The sequence below is a fragment of the Artemia franciscana genome, chromosome 16 (genome assembly GCF_032884065.1).
Source record: "Artemia franciscana chromosome 16, ASM3288406v1, whole genome shotgun sequence".
Taxonomy (NCBI): Eukaryota; Metazoa; Arthropoda; class Branchiopoda; order Anostraca; family Artemiidae; genus Artemia; species Artemia franciscana.
Window position 1 is genome coordinate 35,726,640 of NC_088878.1, and position 20,884 is coordinate 35,747,523.

At 35.9% G+C, this 20,884-nt stretch overlaps 1 protein-coding gene across 1 annotated transcript in view; it reads left to right on the forward strand.

The window, feature by feature from the left end:
- Window positions 1-20,884, forward strand: part of LOC136037396 (filamin-A-like) — a gene marked incomplete in the record, with an annotated part of 335,049 nt that overhangs the window by 69,641 nt on the left and 244,524 nt on the right. The window contains 4 exon segments of the mRNA XM_065720141.1: window positions 11,363-11,487; window positions 13,066-13,196; window positions 18,320-18,533; window positions 20,402-20,519. Coding sequence (XP_065576213.1) covers window positions 11,363-11,487; window positions 13,066-13,196; window positions 18,320-18,533; window positions 20,402-20,519 — 588 coding nt within the window.

Genomic DNA, 20,884 nt, shown 5'->3' on the forward strand with positions numbered 1-20,884 from the left:
CCCTGCTCTGCTCAAAGCTTATCTCTTAATACCCTCCTATCTCCTTTAAATTTTATCTTATGACTCCTTACGAACCCTTACTGCTTGTCAGGCGTTCTGCTTTTCGTTTTACCCCAGATGAAGGGAGGTTTTACAGATGAATGTGTCATCCGTAAAACGTTTCATATGCTATTTAAGCTTCCTTTCATTATAGTGCTAGAAAGTTGGATGGAAATAAATACTAGAAAGCGGGATGGAAATACATACATTTCAGATCTTCTGCTTTTCGTTTTGCCCCAAATTAATGGACCAAAAGCATTATATTTATTACCTCTAAATGAGAACAATCCGTGTATGGATCCAATGATCCAAACACAGGGGGAGAAAATAACGAAGAACAAAACGAGCGATAATGCAGCGCTGTCTACCCTTTTAACCTTTATTGTATTACAGCCCTTGAAAATGGTACTAAACCCCATGTTTTGTACAGTTTACTTTTTGATATTCGGTCAGTTGGTCGAGTACCCAAAACTATCCTTAGACAATACACCGGGATGGTATCTAGCATATATTTCTCATTCTTTCTAAGCGCCCATGTTTCAGATCCATACCTGAGCCTCTGTCATTACCGTGTCTTCCGATGCCCAAGAGCTGAAATTAATAGGAATAAAATAAAATCTATTTTAGCTCCAAGTTTCATTTTTTATAGGTGAGTTCAAAACATTCACCCCCCCCCCGTCTGTTCTTTGTTTTCTGTCATAATCATTTTAGTAAACTGTTTATTAACTCAACGTGTCAAGGATCCGTTCCGGATCCAATGATCAATACAAGTAGGAAAAAAAATAAAGTTTTGTATAACGGGTTTTAAGAAAAAAAAATTATTAGTAATAATGAAAAAAAATATTAGAAATAATGTTTTCATTTAATTCCCTCCCCTGCAAAGTTTCACCCCCTCCTATACGAAACAATTTCCTCCTTCCATCTAGAGTAATTTTTGTTTCTTAACGACCAACTCACAATTGATCTCTGTGCAAGTCCTTATTTGCAGTTAACTTTGAAAGTGGCCTTGAACAAGAAGTTAATTACAATATTTTGAATTCTAATAAAATAAGATCAAAAACTTTTCTACAGAGAATGCTTACATCTAAAGAAGTTCTAGAAATAAAGTGATCCTGTGGAAAAGAAATGATCCGCTTACTTTCAATCATAATTCAATTCGGAGACTGCCTAATCGTCCTTGGTCTAAAAAAAATAACGCTCTGGAAAAAAAACTTATTTGTTTGAACCACGCTTACCTGAACCACGCCTACTGTATACCTGACAAAAGTTAGCATATACATAAAAAAGCATAATCGTGCCAAAATGCACCATTTTTTCGCACCAGCGAAAAAGTAGCTAAGATACAATTCTCTAAAAAAAATCTTTTAAAAATGTGCTGATCAGAATAATCAGATTCATCCCATCATATAAGCGTCAGAGTGGCGCAAGTGTGCTGTATCGGGCAGTTTTGTGTCCTATGACTGATAAGTTGATGGGTGTGCCATCTATAATCTCAGTGGTGAATGCTATAAATTGAAGGTAGCTTTTATATATTTGTACTTATTTTGGTCGGTTATTCACATCGGGTTTTGACAGCGATGAGCAACAAATTTGTTCCAATGATACATTTTGTATTTTTACTATTTTTCTTGGGCCAAATAAAAAACTGGTCGTTTCCAAATGGTCGAAATGTGTGATCAAAAAGAATTTTGATTTCCTAAGAGGGGGTATTTAGTGAACAGCTCTGGGTGGAAGAGGGACTGGTGAAACTATATTGGTGTCAGCTGGTTTGTTCCTACAAGGAGTTGTTAATAGTTGTAGAAGTACTAATTAGTCGTAGTAACTAGGAATAGTAAAAGTAGAACTAGTCTAGAATGGCGGTGTTGATCTCAATGTCAGCGGAGTTCAATGAAGGGTGGGAAGGTCTCTATTTAAGTCAAACACAGTAAATCACAGATTTTGGATTTCGTCCAAATGCCAAAAACAAGCACACTCTCGTAAATGGTTTAGAATAGCACAATAATTCTTTAGCGTAAAAGGGGTGATTAATGAGGTAACAACACTCCTTTTATGATTTATGTTTTGTTAAAGCTTTAACGTTGCTCTTTAATTTTATTTAACAATTTGTTTTTAATTTCAACACTAAATCGTACATTGGGTATGGACTAAGTGAAAAGTAAATTTTCCCAAATAGAACGGAAAAAGGTCATAGAAAAGGATTTAAAGAAAGTTTAAATTTCAGGGGAGGAAGTAACAAGTGATATTTTGAACAGTTTCAGGAGAGGGAGGAGTGCCCGAAACTAGGTTAGCCTAGATAGGCTGGCGTGGTTGGCCGGTGTGGAGCTAGTAGCATGGTTCTAGACGGTAGAAATCGGATTAGGGGCATTTACTTATAATAAAACCTTTTTAATGTAATAGCTGTACAATTCTCTAACCCTGCCTGTCTAATACGTCCAAACTGATTGATCGTGTAAAAGTAATCGTAATAAAAAATAAATAGTATAAATAAATGCTTAAATGAAAATATTATGAGTACTGTTACATTAGATAAGGGTACTTTTGTCTTATAGCCACTAAACTCAAGATCTTGTATTGCAAACATGTGAGAATAATCGGTTTTTCGTGGTATTTATACCAGACAATATTAGCTTCGGCTCGGTGGTAAACTACATTGTAGCTATATTCTAATTAAATATTTGGCTGGTATTTTGGTTTGGTTTGGTTAGTTTCGGCTGCTTATTTCATATAATGCGGTCTGGGCGCCCCCCTTCCATTATTCTAAGTTGTTGTTTTCATAATTTTGTGGATAAAGTATTATATTTTCATCATGTTTTCTTTTAATAAATAAACATTTGTTATTTGCTATTTATTATGTTTTATCATGTTTATTTAGATTTATTATGTTTTCATTAATAAAGATATAAAGGAAACGGGAACTTCCTGGGAGGATGTAAAAAGGGAGGCCTTGAATAGATTGGGTTGGAGGAGGAGCGTGCGTAGCTCTGTTAGCGTCAGGCGGCTTGTTGCTGCGGTGAGTTATTAGTAGTAGTAGCAGTAATGTATTTTGTTTTATTTCATTAGCATTAACCAAAATTTACTTCTCGACAGAACTTGAGTGTGGTGGCTATAAGACACAAGTACCGAAATAAGTTTACAACCGGTTCTCATGATTGCCCTTCGATCGTTGGAGTAGCATGAAAAAAATAAATTATAGACGTATCCCCACTTTAGTCAAACACGATAAATCACAATCAAATTACGAACAAACAAGAAATCATTCTGTCTGTTTATTGGGAATCTCCCTATTCGTGACTTATATCAACCTTTTATATTTATTGCCCTCGATTTATCTGCGTTTCTTTTAGGAAATGGTTTATGAGTTTAAATTCAGAATTGAGTTGTTTTATCCTCATAGCGTGATGATGATTATATATTGTTCATTGATATCTAGTAATGATGGTTTCACCATAAAAAATATTTATCGAAGATGAAGATATCTTCATCTTCGAGAAATATTTTTTTGGTGAAACCAGAATTAATTTCTCGATAATTGACAGATTTGATTAGTTTTTCTTCTGTTATTGATCGTTGAGATACACAAACTAATTTAATAGAAAAAAAAACTAAATATGAGTAAATACAGACATAAATAAATTTATATAAACCCAAACGAAAAATTATTATTACATTATCATAAAATGATTAAAATATGAACCAGTTCTAATAAAAATAAACAATCAAACAAATTCATAATAAATTTTAAGATATATTTTCTTAAACCACATTGGCCTACCATAATAAGAAATCTTAAAGAAAAAACGATGAAAAATTATTTTGAGCCCATGAAAATACTGAAAAACAAAAGTGAATACTTTGATATGACAACCGCCTCTTCTCCTCAGCGCGAACAGTCAAATTCAAGGACAATACCAAAAAAATGTAAGAAAACTAAACAACACGGAGAGTCAACGTGAAAAACAAACTAATGAAAAAAAAGAAGCCAAAATTAGATAATAAATAAACTTCAATAAAAACCAAAATTAGAAGTATAAAAACCAGAAAACCTAATAAACCTAACAGCAATAAATATTTTTGGATTTTTTGCTAGTCGTGGGTATTCGTGAGTGACTCGTCTTTGATGTTAGGTCTATGGTCTTAATTCTTCTAGTTTTGGTTTTGGTCTAGTCTTTTTTTTTAAACTGAAAGTTAGGAGCAACATTAAAACTTGAAACAAACAGAAATTATTCCGTATATGAAGAGGTTGCCCCCTCCTCAATAATTTGTTCTTTACGCTAAAGTTTGACTGTTTGTCCCAATTTTTTAAGAACGAATCTTGAAACGCTACGGCCGCTTAATTAGAATAGGAAACTTTTTTAAAGAGCTAAAAACTTTAGTGTGAAGAATAAGGAATTGAGTACAGGGACAGCCCCTTTATATACAGAACTGTTTTTGTTCATTTCTAGTTTTGATGTTGCTGTATACTTTCTGTTGAAAAAACTTCTTTTTTTTAATTTAATTTAAACTTAAGACAATCAGAAATAAACTCCTAGAATGATTCAAACTTAAAACTGTGCCTGATTAATGATTAATAAGTTTGCTTACGTTAGAGTAATTCCGAAGGTTACCAACCCTAAGAGCTGTGACGAACTTAGACCTATTTCGCAAACACCATGCCTGGCAAAAGTGGCCGAGACCTTTATCATGAGGGTCTTACTTGATCAAATCCAGGGGTCTATCGACCAGAGACAATAAAGCGGACTGAAAGACTGTAATACCTCAGTATACCTAGTGAGGATGTATGATAGTCTCCTTAAGTGGGTCGAAAAAGGTCACAGTTTTGTAGACCTTGGTGCCACTGATTTCCGAAAGGCATTTGATCTAATCAATCATATTGTAGCTGCCCTTAATCTCAAGCTAATGGGGGCTAAGAAAAAGACTCTTACGCTCGTGTTGGACTTTCTCAGTCAGAGGATGCATCGTGTGTTTGCTCTCTACGAAGGTGACACCAATGCCGAATGGTCCTCATCCACCTGTGGAGCCCCTCAGGACACTAAGCTTGCAGCTTTTGTATTCTTGTCTGTAATTAACTTCCTCATAGCTGACTATGACGACCGCTACAAGTTCGTGGATGACCTGTCATTTATCCTGAAATATTTAGTACAAAACGGAATTGTGACGCCACAGTTCAGTTCAAATTTTTTCAGTGTTTTCACAAAAGAGTGCGCGGAGCTAAATCTTGAGATTAGTGTGAACAAGTTGAAGATAGTGCGCTTTAACCCGCTAAAAAGTGATATTATGGAGCCAAATGTTCCATTCCCTCTAGCAAACAGTATCAAGATCCTTGGAGTTACTTTTTCCAATGACTTCAGCTTTGCCACACATGTTGAAAACGTGGTTAAAAGTGCAAACGCTAGTCTACAGACTTTAAACGGTATGCGTAGGTTCAGTGCAAACACAGAGAGTATTAAGTATGCATACATAGCGTATGTCCGTCCCATTCTGGAATATGCGTGTCCTGTTTGGGTGCCTTCAGCACTGAGAACAGTGTATCTTTGTCAGGAGCTTGAATCGGTTCAGAAGCGAGCGGTATCGATCATCTTGGGCCGCCGTGACATCCCCTATGAAAAGGCTCTGGAAGTGCTAAGACTGCCGTCACTCCAAAACTGGTACGAAACTCTGATAATGAGTCTCGGAAAGTACTTGCTTTCTAAATCTCAGCACTGTGACATTCTACCTGATCAACCTCTACCATCAAGAACGAGAAAGCAAGATAAGTTAGTTCCCGTTAAAGCAAGAACAAACCGATATGGTAATTCTTTCGTCCCGGTTTTCGTCAAAATGTATAATAAGAGTTAATATTTATAGTTTTATTTATATTTACAAGTGTAGCTTGATTTTGTATATGTTGTAAAAAAGAAAAAACACAAATCAGCGACAGTTGTCAAGTTTTTGCTATTAAACCTGTCTACTACTACTACTACTACTACAAATCTTTTTTATTGATAAGCCAGGCGTTGAAGAAGGTAAGCAATTAACGAAATTATAATTTTTGAATGCAAGATAAGCTATCCTACGATATATCTTGGGACTCTTTTTTATACAGGTGTTTCTATAGATGGAGAAATGTTTATTTTGGGTTTGGTTCTATTTTACCTTTTGTATAACCCCATGGTATTTATTATAGGCAGTGAAGAATTAGAATAAATAAGATCTTACAGCCACTTGCCAGAGACACGAATTACAAAGGGAGAATTTACCCCCAGAATTTGAAAAACACCTTTCCATTTATATCTTTGTTTTAAGAAATCTAAATCTAGAAAAACTACAAAAAAAAAATTTAAATTGTGTAAATTGGGGTTCAAAGGGTACGCATTTCGGTGGGGTGGGATACGCCGGACACGGATTTTATTTCTAAGGTTCACTTCACCCGTGAAGCTCGGTCCCCTGGTGCTCCCCTTAAATCTGGTTTACCTTGCAGGAATAGGAGCGTCACTGAAGTTTTTCCATCAGCCAAATCAAATGCCCGCTAATAACCTACAACACCGAGAACTGGATCTTTAGCAGAGAGAACTGGAGCTAATACCCCTAGAACTGAAGGGATTGCGTTATCCAGAGACTTTTTGATTATTAATGTAAGAGAGTCAATCTGGTCAACACCCTCTCTCCCCTTCCCAAAACCATACTGTGTTTCTCTTAAAACTTTTTCTGCAGCATTTCTTTCTGAAAAGTATCACCATGATAAGTAATTTGCTTTTTACAAAAATGAAGCTATATAATCAGTAACTACCAAAATCTCTCTTATCACCCATTGTCCAATGGTCCTTTTTTAGTTTTCCTAAGACCGTTAGAGACTTCTCCTTCTTTTTTAGAAAATCATTATCTTCAGCAATCTTTACTTTTATAATCTTCTATAACCTATCTCTAACTCTAACTTTCTTATTTCAAAACTCATTCACCACACCATCAACACCTGAGGCCTAGATGTTAAAAAAAAATTCTTTTTTTGCCCCTCTAAGATGTTTTTCCCCACTAAGATGTTTGTCGAACCATCTCCTGGTGATCTTGTAGCGTGAGCGTGATGAATGTGATATCTAGCGTGATGCATGATGACTGATATCTAGAAACGATACTTTGATTTGAGGTCATAAAAAGTCAATAAAATATTTGAAGGATTTTGAAATTTGACGTTACTCTTCCAATAGTCATTTAAAACTGAAATACATAAATTCGAAATCATATCTAAACAGGCAAACTTTATCTTAATTTTTTTATTATATTTCTGTATCAGAAAATAATAAAGAAAATCAAACAGAATCATAAAATTCCGTAGAGAGGACCAACCTTCTGCCTAAGCTCCTCATCACCGTTACAAAAGATCAAAGACAAGCATGTAAAAATGAATTTATTTTGGGTCACAGAAGGAGCTGGCCTCCTCCTCTCTGACCCAGAGAGGGACGAGGTAGCTAGGAGGAAACGACAAGCAAAAAATCCACTTCAAAGAAGTTCCTTTGGCGATTTTGTTTCTTTTGTACTACACTACGCTCCCTGTGTTACTGATGCTCAGTGGAGCGTTACTGTGCTCCACTTATTTATTATTTATTATTATTAAAAAAAAAAAAAAAAAAAAAAAAAAAAAAAAAAAAAAAAAAAAAAAAAAAAAAAAAAAAAAAAAAAAAAAAAAAAAAAAAAAAAAAAAAAAAAAAAAAAAAAAAAAAAAAAAAAAAAAAAAAAAAAAAAAATACGCCTGCAACTGAACATGTATTTCTACGAAATTTGCCACTCCTTGAGAGTAGCTGAAAGGGTTGCTGTCCCATTACGTAGCGTCCGACGTGGGTCGCGAGTGAAAGGATGGGCCTCTAACAGTGAGCTTGTGAAGGCAAGAGCAGCTGCCAAGTTCTGGCTGGGGGTTTGGCACGAGTGCGACCGGCCAAAAAGCGGGGTAGTCAATGAATTGCGGGTTTATACAAAACGGCGGTTCGCGAAAGAGCTACGAAAACATCGTAGTAGCCTCAAACGGGAAACAGTTTCAAAAATCATTGAAAACCCTAATTTGGTCTGGAAGCTCCGTGCCAGGCCTGTAGAAAGTACGGGACAAAATGCTAGTGATATAGATGAGGAAATATGGGTAGATTATTTTGCTGCTGAATTCTCCCCACCAGATGAAGTGAAAAATAAAAAGTTTAGCGAAGAGCTCGATCAGCTTATGACGAAAGAGCATAATTACCTCGTGATTTCTAGTGCGAAAATAACCCACCTTTGTCAAAAATTAAAGAAGAAATTATCCGCCGGTGCCGACCAAATCTGTGCTCTACACCTACTGAATGGTGGTCCAGTTCTATCGGAGCATTTAGCAATAGCTTACCAAATTATACTAACACATGGTATTGTACCGGACATTTTCTGTTTAGGTGTGATCACTCCAGTTTTGAAAAAGGGTAAACCTGCTCATGAACCATCGTCATACAGACCCATTACTGTATCATCTGTGTTTTGCAAGCTATTTGAAAAGCTCATAATTTCGGACATTAAAGCTAGTTGTAAAGTGCCTCCCCACCAGTTTGGATTCCAAGCTGGCTTAGGATGTGCCCATGCCTTGCATGTAGCTGCAAATGTTCTACTGGATGCCCACATTTCGAAAGAAAGCCTAGCTATAGGTGAATATGATGTACAGCGGGCTTTTGATTCGGGTATCCATTCTCAGAATATGGTTGAGCTGAGAAAGTCCGGAGTTGACCGTGCTATTGTCAAACCCTTGAACGACATGTATAGTAGGCTCAAGGTCCGTATTAAACTGTCAGGTAAATTAAGTCGTAGGTTTGCTGTGGTGAAGAAAGGTATAAAACAGGGAGCCGTATCATCACCTGATCTGTTCAACAACAGCATATCGACGGCCCAGTCAAAAGTGGCCCCTTGCTGTATTTTTAAAGGCATTGACGTGTCCCTAGTTGGGTTTGCAGATGACCTTCTAAACTTTTCAAGAATTTTGTCTTCTTTGGAATCTAACTTTAAAATTTTGGAGATGGAGTATGATGAAATTGGGTTGAGTTTTAATGTGACAAAATGTGAAGTACTGTTATTTAACTGGAATGCCTCTCAACCCGAAATCCAACTAGGGTCACAGGTGGTCATGCCCTCTAAGTCAATTGTATACCTGGGTCTGCCGATCGGTGAAACTCTTCAGCATACAAGAGCACTGCTTGTAAAGCACATCGAGAAGAAGATCAGGTCAGCTTATGGAGCTTCGGTTTCCTCCAAGCGTAATCTAAATAGGTCGCTGCGTGCACAAATATTTGTTGCTGTTGCCTTACCCCATGTTCTTTACGTTTCGCCGTTCTGGAAGTTACTTACAAATTCGAATAAAGTAACTATAAGAAGAATATTCTTCAGGTACCTCAAGTTCCTACTTGAGATGCCATTAAGAACAAGTAATTCTTACCTAACGAGGCGGTATTCAGTACCTGACCCATTTACTGCGGTGGAAGCGTGTCTTGAAAAGTACCGTGATAGAGTAGAAGCGAGTAACCACCAGTGGACCGCCATTCTTACATAGTTGTATTATAGTTCCTTCGTGATTATTTTCATTTCAAGAAGTTTCGTTGTGTTTTGTATGTGCGTTTTCTTCTCTTTTGTTTTTTATCCGTCTTTTGTTCAATTGTGACGGGTTTTTCCAATATATTTATTATTATTATTATTATTTTTATTACTAGTCTTTATAGCAGATTCTACTATAGTTGGTGCTTATGGGGTTTTATATTGTAGTGTTTTGTTGTTTATTTTTATGTTGGTTTCGGTAAATGGTCTGATGACTCTTTTTCTTTTTTTTTCTTTTCTTTTTTTCTCTTTTTTAATTTAGCGCATCCTAGGAAGCTCCGCTTTTGTTGTGCTATTATATAAAAATGATTATTTTTATAAAAATTTATTATTATAAAAATTGTTCTACTACTACTGCTACTACCACTGCTACTACTACTGCTATTACTACTGCTACTACTACTACTACTACTACTACTACTACTACTACTACTACTACTACTACTACTACTACTACTACTACTACTACTACTACTACTACTACTACTACTACTACTACTACTACTACTACTACTACTACTACTACTACTACTACTACTACTACTACTACTACTACTACTACTACTACTACTACTACTACTACTACTACTACTACTACTACTACTGCTACTACTACTACTACTACTACTACTACTACTACTGCTACTGCTACTGCTACTACTACTACTACTACTACTACTAATACTACTACTACTACTACTACTACTAATACTACTACTACTACTACTGCTGCTGCTTCTACTACTACTACTACTACTACTACTACTACTACTACTACTACTACTACTACTACTACTACTACTACTAAAATTATAGGAAAACACAACCAAAATATTTCAAAACATACTTGAAACCAAGTCCCTTTTTATTGTTGTTGTATACCCTCATTTTCTTTGCATGAAGACTGGTTTTTAATAAATTCAATTCAATGTTGTTTAAATACTTGTAAAGTTATTACTAGGTATGGTGTTAGAAAATTTAACTTAAATAAGCAACAATTGGTATTTTACGCAGTAAGTTGGTAAAAATAGGTCTATCTCAGAAATTAATTTTATGACTGTCATTAAATAGTCAGTCTACTTTCATTATTTCTTTTCAGTAATCTTGGTTATTTTGGTGATTTTTTTTTTCATTTTTTGATTTCGTTGTGCACAAAACACCATGTCAATAAAAAGAAAATTGTTTTCGGTAAAGAATAAATGACGCTCTGGCCTTTAGAAGGGTTATGGCCCTACAACTGTTTGTGGTAATTTCTGCTTGTTTTCGATTTGATTTGATTGTTCAAAGTGATTTCTATTCGTTTTGGGTCTCGTTTATTGATTAATAGGGATTTGTACTTATTTTAAGTTTGGTTTATTATTTAACGTTATTTCACCTCATTTTCAGATCATACCCTGAAAATAAAATTATATTTTAGCTTTACAACGTTTTTTACCCCTTAGTCCTTACGACTCTTTTCTGTCAAATTCTTTTGAGGTCGATGTGACTTAATCACTAATTGTAATTTCTGTTCGTTTTGGGCTTCATTTATTAATTGACAGTGATTTTTATTTATTTCAAGTTTGTATTATTATTTGAGATTATTTCTGATCTCCTTTGTTTTAATGTAACTCTGTATTTTATTTTGAAATTTTTTTAAATTATATTTGTAAAATTTTAAAATAATTTTTGTTTTGATTATTTTGAATTTTTTATTTTCAGTTTTTAAAAGTAGTTTCTAACAAAATAATGATTCATCTTTTCTTCTTTGTAGGCAGTGTTGACATTGTGAATGGCAATCTAAAGTTGATACTTGGGCTCATCTGGTCCCTTATTGTACATTATCAATTCGGAAGTTCAAAGTTTCCCCCAAAGAAGATGATGCTGGCATGGCTAAAGGTATTATTTTCTTTTTTTTTTCTTTTTTTTTTGACAAAATTGTCTTTATAACAAAAAATTGTGAAAAAATTGATGAAATTGTCTATTGTCCTTGTAACTTTCTTTTTTATCCTTTTAACTTATTTTTTTTATCTTTTATCCTTTTTATCTATTTCGTTTTTATATTTCTTTTGACTATTATTTTAAATATTTTTTTCGAGACTGAAAGCAAAATCATCGTTTTTAAATAAATATTCTTTTTGTTTAGTGTCTCGCGTTTGTTCGTTTTTTCTTCGGTTTTGAAAGTATATAAATATAACACAAATTCAGACAAGTCAAAAGTCCATTGGTTTCAAGAACTATCTTTTACAGTTCCCCCCCATGGACCCGCAACTCTTAACTTGTAAGAAAATTTAATGTAATTAACCCATTATTTATTCGTTACGTTACATTACCCCATTCCCGGTTCAATGACACTGAATTTGATACATTGTTAAAATCAGGACACTTACGTACGAAAAGAGTATTGTCAATATCTACCAAAGTCTGTGGAAAAGCAGATTTCTATGTATAAATCCCATTTATCAAAACTGAACCTCCTTTTCACATAGGTACTGACACAGTAATCTATTGATCTATTGGTTAATCTATTGATGTTGTGATCTAATTTGAAGTGTTTGATTTTTGTCTTTAATGTTTTCTTTCTTTAATTATTTTAATTTTTTAATTATTTTAATTATTCCTCCGTCCTCTTTGGTCTTTTACAGGTTTTCAAAGAACGAAATAAAATTTCGTAAAAAAATTCTTAAATGAGGTCTTTAAACCCAGGTCCACTCCCAGTGTCCTCCCTCCTTGATAGTCGTTCCTCCGCCTTTCTTTCAGTCGACTTTGTGTTTTATTTAAGTTTCTTTTTGGTTCGGGGAATGTCAAAGAGTCCACAGGAAGATATAAAAAGACAAAGCTTAAAACAGTAAAAATCAAACAGTTCGTGGTAACGAACTGTAGTAAGGAGCGACCCGGCTCAATAGTAACCGAAACTCTAAAAAACGAAATTTTCAACAATAGAATTTACAACGGAATTTACAACAATAGTTACATCAAAAAATCGCATTCTAATGCTGATTTTAAATATATAAGTTTCATCAAGTTTAGACTTACTCATCAAAAGTTGTCAGCCTGAAAAAATTTGCCTTATTTTAGAAAACAGGGGGGAAAATCCCTTAAAAAGTCATAGAATCTTAACGAAAACAACACCATTAGATTCAGCGGATCAGAAAATTGTTAAAAAGTTTTTTACTGTTTAGAAAGTAGAGTTGAGAGAAAGAGTCAGAAATAGAGTTGAGAGAAAGAGTCAAACTTTAGCGTAAAGAGCGGGGCGTTGAGGAGGGAACAGCCCTTTTCATATACGGAGTAATTTCTGTTCATTTTAAGCTTTAATATTGCTCCTTACTTAGTTAAAAAACTTGTTTTTCTTATTTAATTATAATAAGAAGGCAGTTTTACAAAGAACGGTAAAAAGCCAGCTGAATATTTTTACTGTTTCCAAGCTACTTGCCTTACCAACAGAGGTCTTTAGTAAATGATACTACTTTTTTTCAGAATGTCCTTCCTGAATGCAGTATTCACAATTTTACTTCTGACTGGAATAGTGGTATTGCCCTTAGTGCTCTGCTTGATTATTGCAAGCCAGGTCTATTCCCTGACTGGAGAGAACTTGATCCTAGAGAAAGGTAGGTTTTAAACGTATAATTGTTGTATTCTACTTCAGTCTTTCTCATTCACGTTTGAGGCTGTGGGGATGCTATATATCCGTATATGGTACATCCCTCAGTTGTATCAGAGGCAATGCTATAGCGTTGCCTATAGTAAAGGACATACGCCTCAAATGTTTTATTATTTATTTAATTTTATCCCAGAGGCACCTCGTTTGGAAGGGGTCGTCGTATAGACTTCAAAGGAGGCTCGTTCGATTGGAAATCAGGAGTCCCAATGCCCCTTTTTAGGAGTCAAAAGTGACCGGAGTGCAACAACCCCCCCCCCTCCATGCCCTTTTTTCCTTAAATACACCCGAATTTTTTTTTTAGGTAGCCACTTTGTTAAAAATAATTCAAAGATCATATAATAAAAACTCTGGGGTCGACACAACCCTCCAGGGTCCGGGGGCAGGCGTTGTCAGTTATGCCATGGGGGCATGGTCCTTATAGAAGGGATGCTCGTATAAACTTCAGAGAGGGCTCATTTGATTGGAAATTAAGAGTTTTAGTTCGCTTTTTCAGAGTCAAGAGAGATCGGAGGGAAGCTAGCCCCCTCCCCTCAAGCCCTCTTTTCCCGAATTGCATCAGATAAAAATTTGAGATACCTATTTTGTTAAAAATAGTTCAAAGGTCAGATAACAAAACTCTGTGTTGACCCCCCCCCCCCCCCCCAGTAACTTACAGGCTGGCGTTGTAAGTTATGCCCGGGGGACGTAGAATGTTCTTATGGAAAAGATGCTCGTATAAACTTCATATAGGCGTCATTTGATATTGAAAGTTCTAGTTCACTGGTTTAGAGTCAAAAGTGACCGGATGGCTCTTGCCCAACCCCCCCCCCCCCCCTCCCTGCCCTTTTTTCCGAATGTATCAGAAAGAAATTTTGAGATAGATTTTTTTTTAGTAATTCAAAGGTCAGATAACAAAAAATCTGGTGTCGACACAGCCACCCAGGACCCGGGGGCAGGCATTGTAAGTTATGCCCTGGAGGTATATATGGTTCTTATGAAAGGAATGGTTATATAAACTTCAGAGAGGGCTGGCTCATTTGTTTTGAAAGTGAAAGCTCTAGTTCACTTTTTAAGAGTCAAAAGAGATCGGAGGGCAACTAGCCCCCTCCCCTCAAGCCCTTTTCCCCAAATGTATCAGATAAAAATTTTCAGATAGCTTTTTTGTTAAAAATAGTTCAAAGGTCAGATAACAAAACTCTGTGTCGACACCCCCCCCCCAGGGCCCTAAGGCAGGCATTGTAAATTATGCCCGGGGGACATATAAAGTTCTTATGGAAGGGATGCTCGTATAAACTTCATAGAGGTGTCATTTGATATTGAAAGTTCTAGTTCACTGTTTAAGAGTCAAAAGTGACCGGATGGCTCTTGGCCCCCCCCCCCGCCCTTTTTTCAAAATGTATCAGATAGAAATTTTGAGATACATTTTTTTTTAGTAATTCAAAGGTCAGAAAAAAAAAATCTGGTGTCAACATATCCACTCAGGACCCCGGGGGCAGGCATTGTAAGTTATGTCCTTGGGGTATATATGGTTCTTATAGAAGAGATGGTTGTATAAACTTCAGAGAGGGCTGGCTCATTTGTTTTGAAAGAGAAAGTTCTAGTTCACTTTTTAAGAGTCAAAAGAGATCGGAGGACAACTAGCCCTCCCCCCCTTCTCCACGCCCTTTTTCCCCAAATGCACAAGATAAAAGATTTGAGATAATTTCTTTTTAAAATTATTAAAAGGTTAGATAACAAAACTCTGGTGCTGACACAGCCCCCAAGGGCCCGGGGACAGGCGTTGTAGATTATGTCCTGGGGGCATATATGATTATTATGAAAGGGATGCTTGTATATACTTCAAATAGGGCTAATTTGTTTGAAAGTGAAAGTTCTTGTTCACTTTTTAAGAGTCAAAAGAGATTGGAGGGCAACTAGCCGCCCATGCTCTTGTTTTTCAAATGCATCAAGTAAAAATCTTGAGATAGCTATTTTGTTAAAAATAGTTTAAACATCAGATAACAAAACTCTGGTGTTCACACAACCATAAACTTCTGAGAGGGCTGATTTGATTGGACATTGAAAGTTCTAGCTCACTTTTTCAGAGTTAAAAGAGACCGGAGGACAACTGGCCCCTCCCCTCTCCGCGTTTTTTTACCAAACCGATCAGTTAAAAGTTTTAAGATTGCTATTTTGTTGAAAATAGTTCAAACATAGTATTAAAACTCCGGGATCGACATAACCCCCAGGGCCCAGGGGACAGGCGTTATAAGTTATGCCCTGGGGGTATATATGGTTCTTGTTGAAGGGGTATTCGTATAAACTTCAGAGAGGGCTCTTTTGATTGAAAATCGCAAGTTTTAGTTCACTTTTAAAGAGTCAAAAGAGATCGAAGGGCAATTAGTCCCCCCATCTCATTCCCACCTGATAAAAATTTTGAGATTGCAATTTTGTCAAAAATAGTTCAAACGTCAGCAGATATTAAAAACTCCGAGGTTGACAAAAAAACCCAGAGCCCGGGGGCAAGTGTTTTAAGTTATGCCTCGGGACATACAAAGTTTTTATGTAAGGAGAGGTCGTATAAGCTTCAAAAGTGGCTCATTTGATTGAAAAACGTAAGTTTTAGCTACCTTTTTATAAATCAAAAGGGATAGGAGGGTATCTACACCATCCCTCCCCCCCAAACACCCTTTTTTCCAAATGCATCCGATCAAAATTTTGAGATTGCCAGTTTGTTTGAAGTAGTCCAATGATCAGATAACAAAAACTTCGGGGTCAACATACTTCCCCCCAAAGCCCGATGGAAGGGCTGTAACTTTTGCTGCAGTGTCATATGAGGTTTTAATGAAAGAGGTAGTCGTGCAAAATTTGGAGGGGACTGAAAAGACACATCCCCTAGCTTTAAATCTGACCTCCTAATATCCTCGTATTTCCAGTGCGAATGGGAGGATATCTCTATATAGCCTACTGCTTGCGAGCTGTTATCTCTTATGTAAAGTTATTTTAGTTCTTTGTAATTAATTTTTTCTGTTATTAAGTTTTAGAGAATAGAAAATCCTAATGATGATAAAATCTTTAGATTATAAAGGTTCCCTGAAAAAAAAAACGCATTAAAAGAAAATGAAATCTCTTAAATTATTATGTATCAACGCACGAGTGCATTGTTATTACGTTAACACCCCGCATGTGTGCCCTCAGTTACAATTGCAGATCCCCCACGGGCCCCTGAAGTCTATCATGTCACGCGAGATGGTGTCATCCTTAACATAAGTAAACATTCGCCTATTACATAACAACCAAAGAAAACTTGGAACGTCTTAAAAACGTCTTGTTGGCGAAATTGGTTGCTAGGGGCTCCGATGGAAGTGGATGCTAGGGCCCCGTTGGAATTGACTGCTATGGTTCCTCTGGAATTGCTCACTAGGCCCCTAGTAGAATTGGATGCTAGGGCCCCTGACGTAATTGGATGCAAGGTCCCTGGTGGAATTGGTAGCTAGGTGGCCCGTTAGACTTGACTGCTAGGGTCCCCGTTGGAATTGGTTGCTAGGACCTTTCATTGGAATTGCTCGCTAAGGGCTCCCGGTGGAATTGGTTGCTAGGAACCCGACGGAATTGGATACTAGACCCCCATCCGTTGAATTGGTTGCTAGGGACGATTACCCTTAACAACTCTACGCGTAAGGTTGAGACGGAGAAGAGAAAGTAAGATATTTAAAAAGAACTTTGTATAGGAATTCTGGCAAATTTCCCCAGTGTATAATTTACCCCGACAAGGCCACACCCTGGAAACTTCCCTCCCCATAGAAAAATCCCCTGTGGAAAAACCCCGGGCAAAAATTCGTCAAACCCCCCACCCACCCGAAAATGTATATATAATTCACAATAACAAATACAATTCGTAAAAAATGGGCAAATTTTTTGACTCAAAGACCTTTCCTCTGGGGCTGTGGGGGGTCATGTTATATCCAAAGTCATAGCTATTGGGTTTTTCAACTATGATGAGCAAAATGGCTATCTCAAAATTTTGATAGGACGACTTTGGGAAAAAAGGGGCGAAGGAGGTAGCCAGATTGCCCTCCAATCTTTTCCGTCACTTAAAAAGAGCACTAGAACTTTCAACTTCCATTCGCATGGTCGATACGATCACCCCTGGGAAAAAAACAACAACAAATAAACACGCATCCGTGATTTTTCTTCTGGCAAAAAATGCAAAATTCCACATTTTTGCAGATAGTAGCTTGAAACTACTACAGTAGGGTTTCCTGATACGTTGAATCTGATGATGTGATTTTCGCTAAGACTAATACGTTTAGGGGATGTTTCCCTGTTTTTGAAAATCAGGCAAATTTTCTCACGGTCGTAGAATTTAATCAGTAAGACTAAACCTAATGAAGCTATATATTTAAGATCAGTATAATAAGCTGATTCTTTTGATATATCTCTTGGTATCAAAACTTTGTTTATTTTTAGTGGCGGTTATTATTGAGCCGGGTCGCTCCTTAGTTACAGTCCGTTAGTACGAACTGTCTGATAGACTCCGTTGTACGAAAATGGACCTGAACTAAAAAAGAAATGTTGAGTTCCAGAAACCACGAATAAATTAATCAATAATTATAACACGAATAGTTTAAGCCACGAACAAGACTAAGACTGTTAGAACAGGGTACTTGAAAGCAACTTCTTAAAAAATTTCCAACGGAAGTAGTTAGTGATGTAAAATTACTTCAGTTTTTCAATTAGTGAAAAACGTGACTTTAGACCGAATCTCTAAGTCGAGGCTCTTTACTTAGAGGCTTAATTATTTAAAATTTAGACTCCGTTGTACGAAATTGAACTTAGACTAAAAAACTTTTGAACTTCAAAAACCACTGATAAACTAATATAAATTATAATCACGAATAGTTTAAATGACGAATAATATTGAAACAATTGTAAAAAGTTACAACCCGGGTATACTTCAAAGAAACCTCCTAAAAAATTTCTGACGGATCTAGCTAGTTATAATGTGTCTTGTGTTTTTAAATAATTACTTTGGTTGTTCAATTAGTGAAAAGAAAGAATTTTGAGAGCGCATGAAACCAGCAACTTTAATTTGATCTGTTTTTCTTTTAGCGTGCAAAACTGCGAGAGGGCAATGCGTTTGGCTCAAAAAGTTTTCAATATCCCCATGGTCCTGGAACCCGAGTATCTTGCCTCCCCCTATTTGGACGAATTGTCAGGAATGACATATTTGTCATACTTCATGAAGGAACTTAGCCCTGGATATTTTGCAACCCTGCGTTGGGTTCAAAGTCAAGTTCCTGAATGCAATGTTAAAAATTTTACGGTAAGGAAATTTGAATATCTTAAAAATTACAGGCATGAAGACGGGATATAATCCTTTGGTAGACTAACTTCTGTCGGGGTAAAGCCATATCCAAAAGTTATGCCAGAGGACGCAAAAACGTCTTCTTGGAAGCAAGATGGCGTTCGATAAGCGTAAAAATAAGAAAATAACACGTGCTCTCATTTAAATCTTGGTAAGAAAAGAGCTGCTGGTAGAACTTGCGACCTGGCACTCCGAGTCCCATGAAGTTATTAACATGAGTGCTGAAGAAGCTCTTTCACAGAGGGCTGAGGGGCTAATATTCCTCAGAGCTAAGTGCGCCAATTGAGCACAGCATGGTATTTGCCCTTCCCCTCCTAAGTTTTGAGAACTACCTATGTTTTACAGTTTTTATTGAAATATAAGTTATTTTTATTGTGTCAAAATAAATTGAAAAAATTTACCCCCTAGGTTTCGAAATTCCATTCCCCCCAGAAAAAATTTCGTGCATTGACCTCACTGTTCAGACGATATTTTAAACTATTAACAACAGTGCAGATTGTATGGTAATTTGGTATATGAATTCTTTTTTACTATTTAGTGGAAAGCATCGTTGAAAATTGGCTAGTTTGTAATTTTCTATGGTGTTTTTATATCGCAGTAAAACAGTTTGTGGTAAAGAACTGTAATTAAAGAGCTACTCGGCCCAATAGTTACTGAAATTCTAAAAATGGAATTTTGGTAACAATAGATGCATCAAAAGAAAGGGGCTGTTCCCTTCTCAACGCTCCGCTCTTTACGCTAAAGTTTTTTACTGTTTAATAAAGTAGAATTGAGAGAAAGAGTCAAACTTTAGCGTAAAGAGCGGGGCGTTGAGAAGGGAACAGCCCTTTCATACGCGGAGTAAATTCTTTTCGTTTTAAGTTTTGATGTCGCTCCTTACTTTCAGTTAAACAAACTAGTTTTTTTTATTTAATCAGGGGAAAAATTGACCTGAGCGAATATGGTGAAACGGGAAGCATAGAACATTTTAAATTTTGCATATAACTAAGGTTCACGTTTTTACTTGATGATAAGGTTTCAAAGGCAGTACATTTGGACAAATATTATTGTGGAACATGTTATGAATTATTATGGACCCCTATTATTCTCGTTTTCTTCACGTTAAAGACGAACATGGATTAGCTAAAAAAAAAATTATCTGCTCAATGTAAAGAGCAAAGTTGAAAATTAAAACGAGTAATAGTTTTAAAGCTTTTGTAAATTATAGTTTTTTCAAATTATTCGGGGGAGGACTTTCCCGCCCTCAATGAAGTCACTGTGTATCAGACCGCTAAAACTTTGGATGCTAAAATACTGAGAGAATAAAATACTAAATATGTATAATTGAACTAATATAGATCCAATCACAGACTAAATATATTATATTAGGGTGTGTATTTATCATTATTTGAAAACCCCTTTGGACAGACAGTATATAAAACAATAGGCTGTATGACAAATGTAATTAGGTGTCTCTTCCCAGGGATCTAAGAAAAGAAAAAGGAAGATGACCAAGTCACATTTTCTAGATAAACCAATTCATTCCTAAATGGGGTATGAAGAGGTCACGAGCAAATACGTTCTGATACGACACTGCTATGCATATCGTGCTATAGAATCAACTATAGTTCAACTTATTATCGTGTATTACCTGCAAGTATTACTTTAGATTTTCTAATATTTCTAATGTTTCCTACAGTAAAGTTATATCTATATAATTATATCTAATGTCGTTTGGGAATGTTCTCAGCTCTCTCAACTACCTATTATTAATTATTTCAATTCTATATTTGTTATCTTAACTGTCTAATAAAATTTTTCGATAGTTTACTTTTAATGTATTGTAGACTGACTGGAATGATGGCTTGACCTTGTGTACCCTAGTTAGATCATTTGGTGGACCTGTCCCTGGACACAAAAATCTATCAAGGCGGCCTGAAGATTGGGAGACAAATCAGGAACAAGGTAACATGTACTGATTTGTGTTATTTTTTAGTATCTATCTTTGTTTCCTTCTTTGTTTATTTTTCCTTCTTTTGGATTTATTTATTATGCTGTTTCCTTCTTTGTTTATTTTTCCTTCTTATGGATTTATTTATTATGCTTAAAAGGATAAAGAAATAACAAAGCCGCAGGGGCATTAAATACTGTAAATCAGTTTCTGAAATATGGTGGCTGCGAAATTGGAGATAAATTACTGAAGATTGGGAATTTGACTTTTGAAAAAGGGTAAGTGCCTTGCAACTTTAATGGGGTAGTTAAAGAGGCATGAGTATGATTTCTGTAGGGAGCAAATTACTTAGAACGATGATACTTATTAGTCTTAAAGA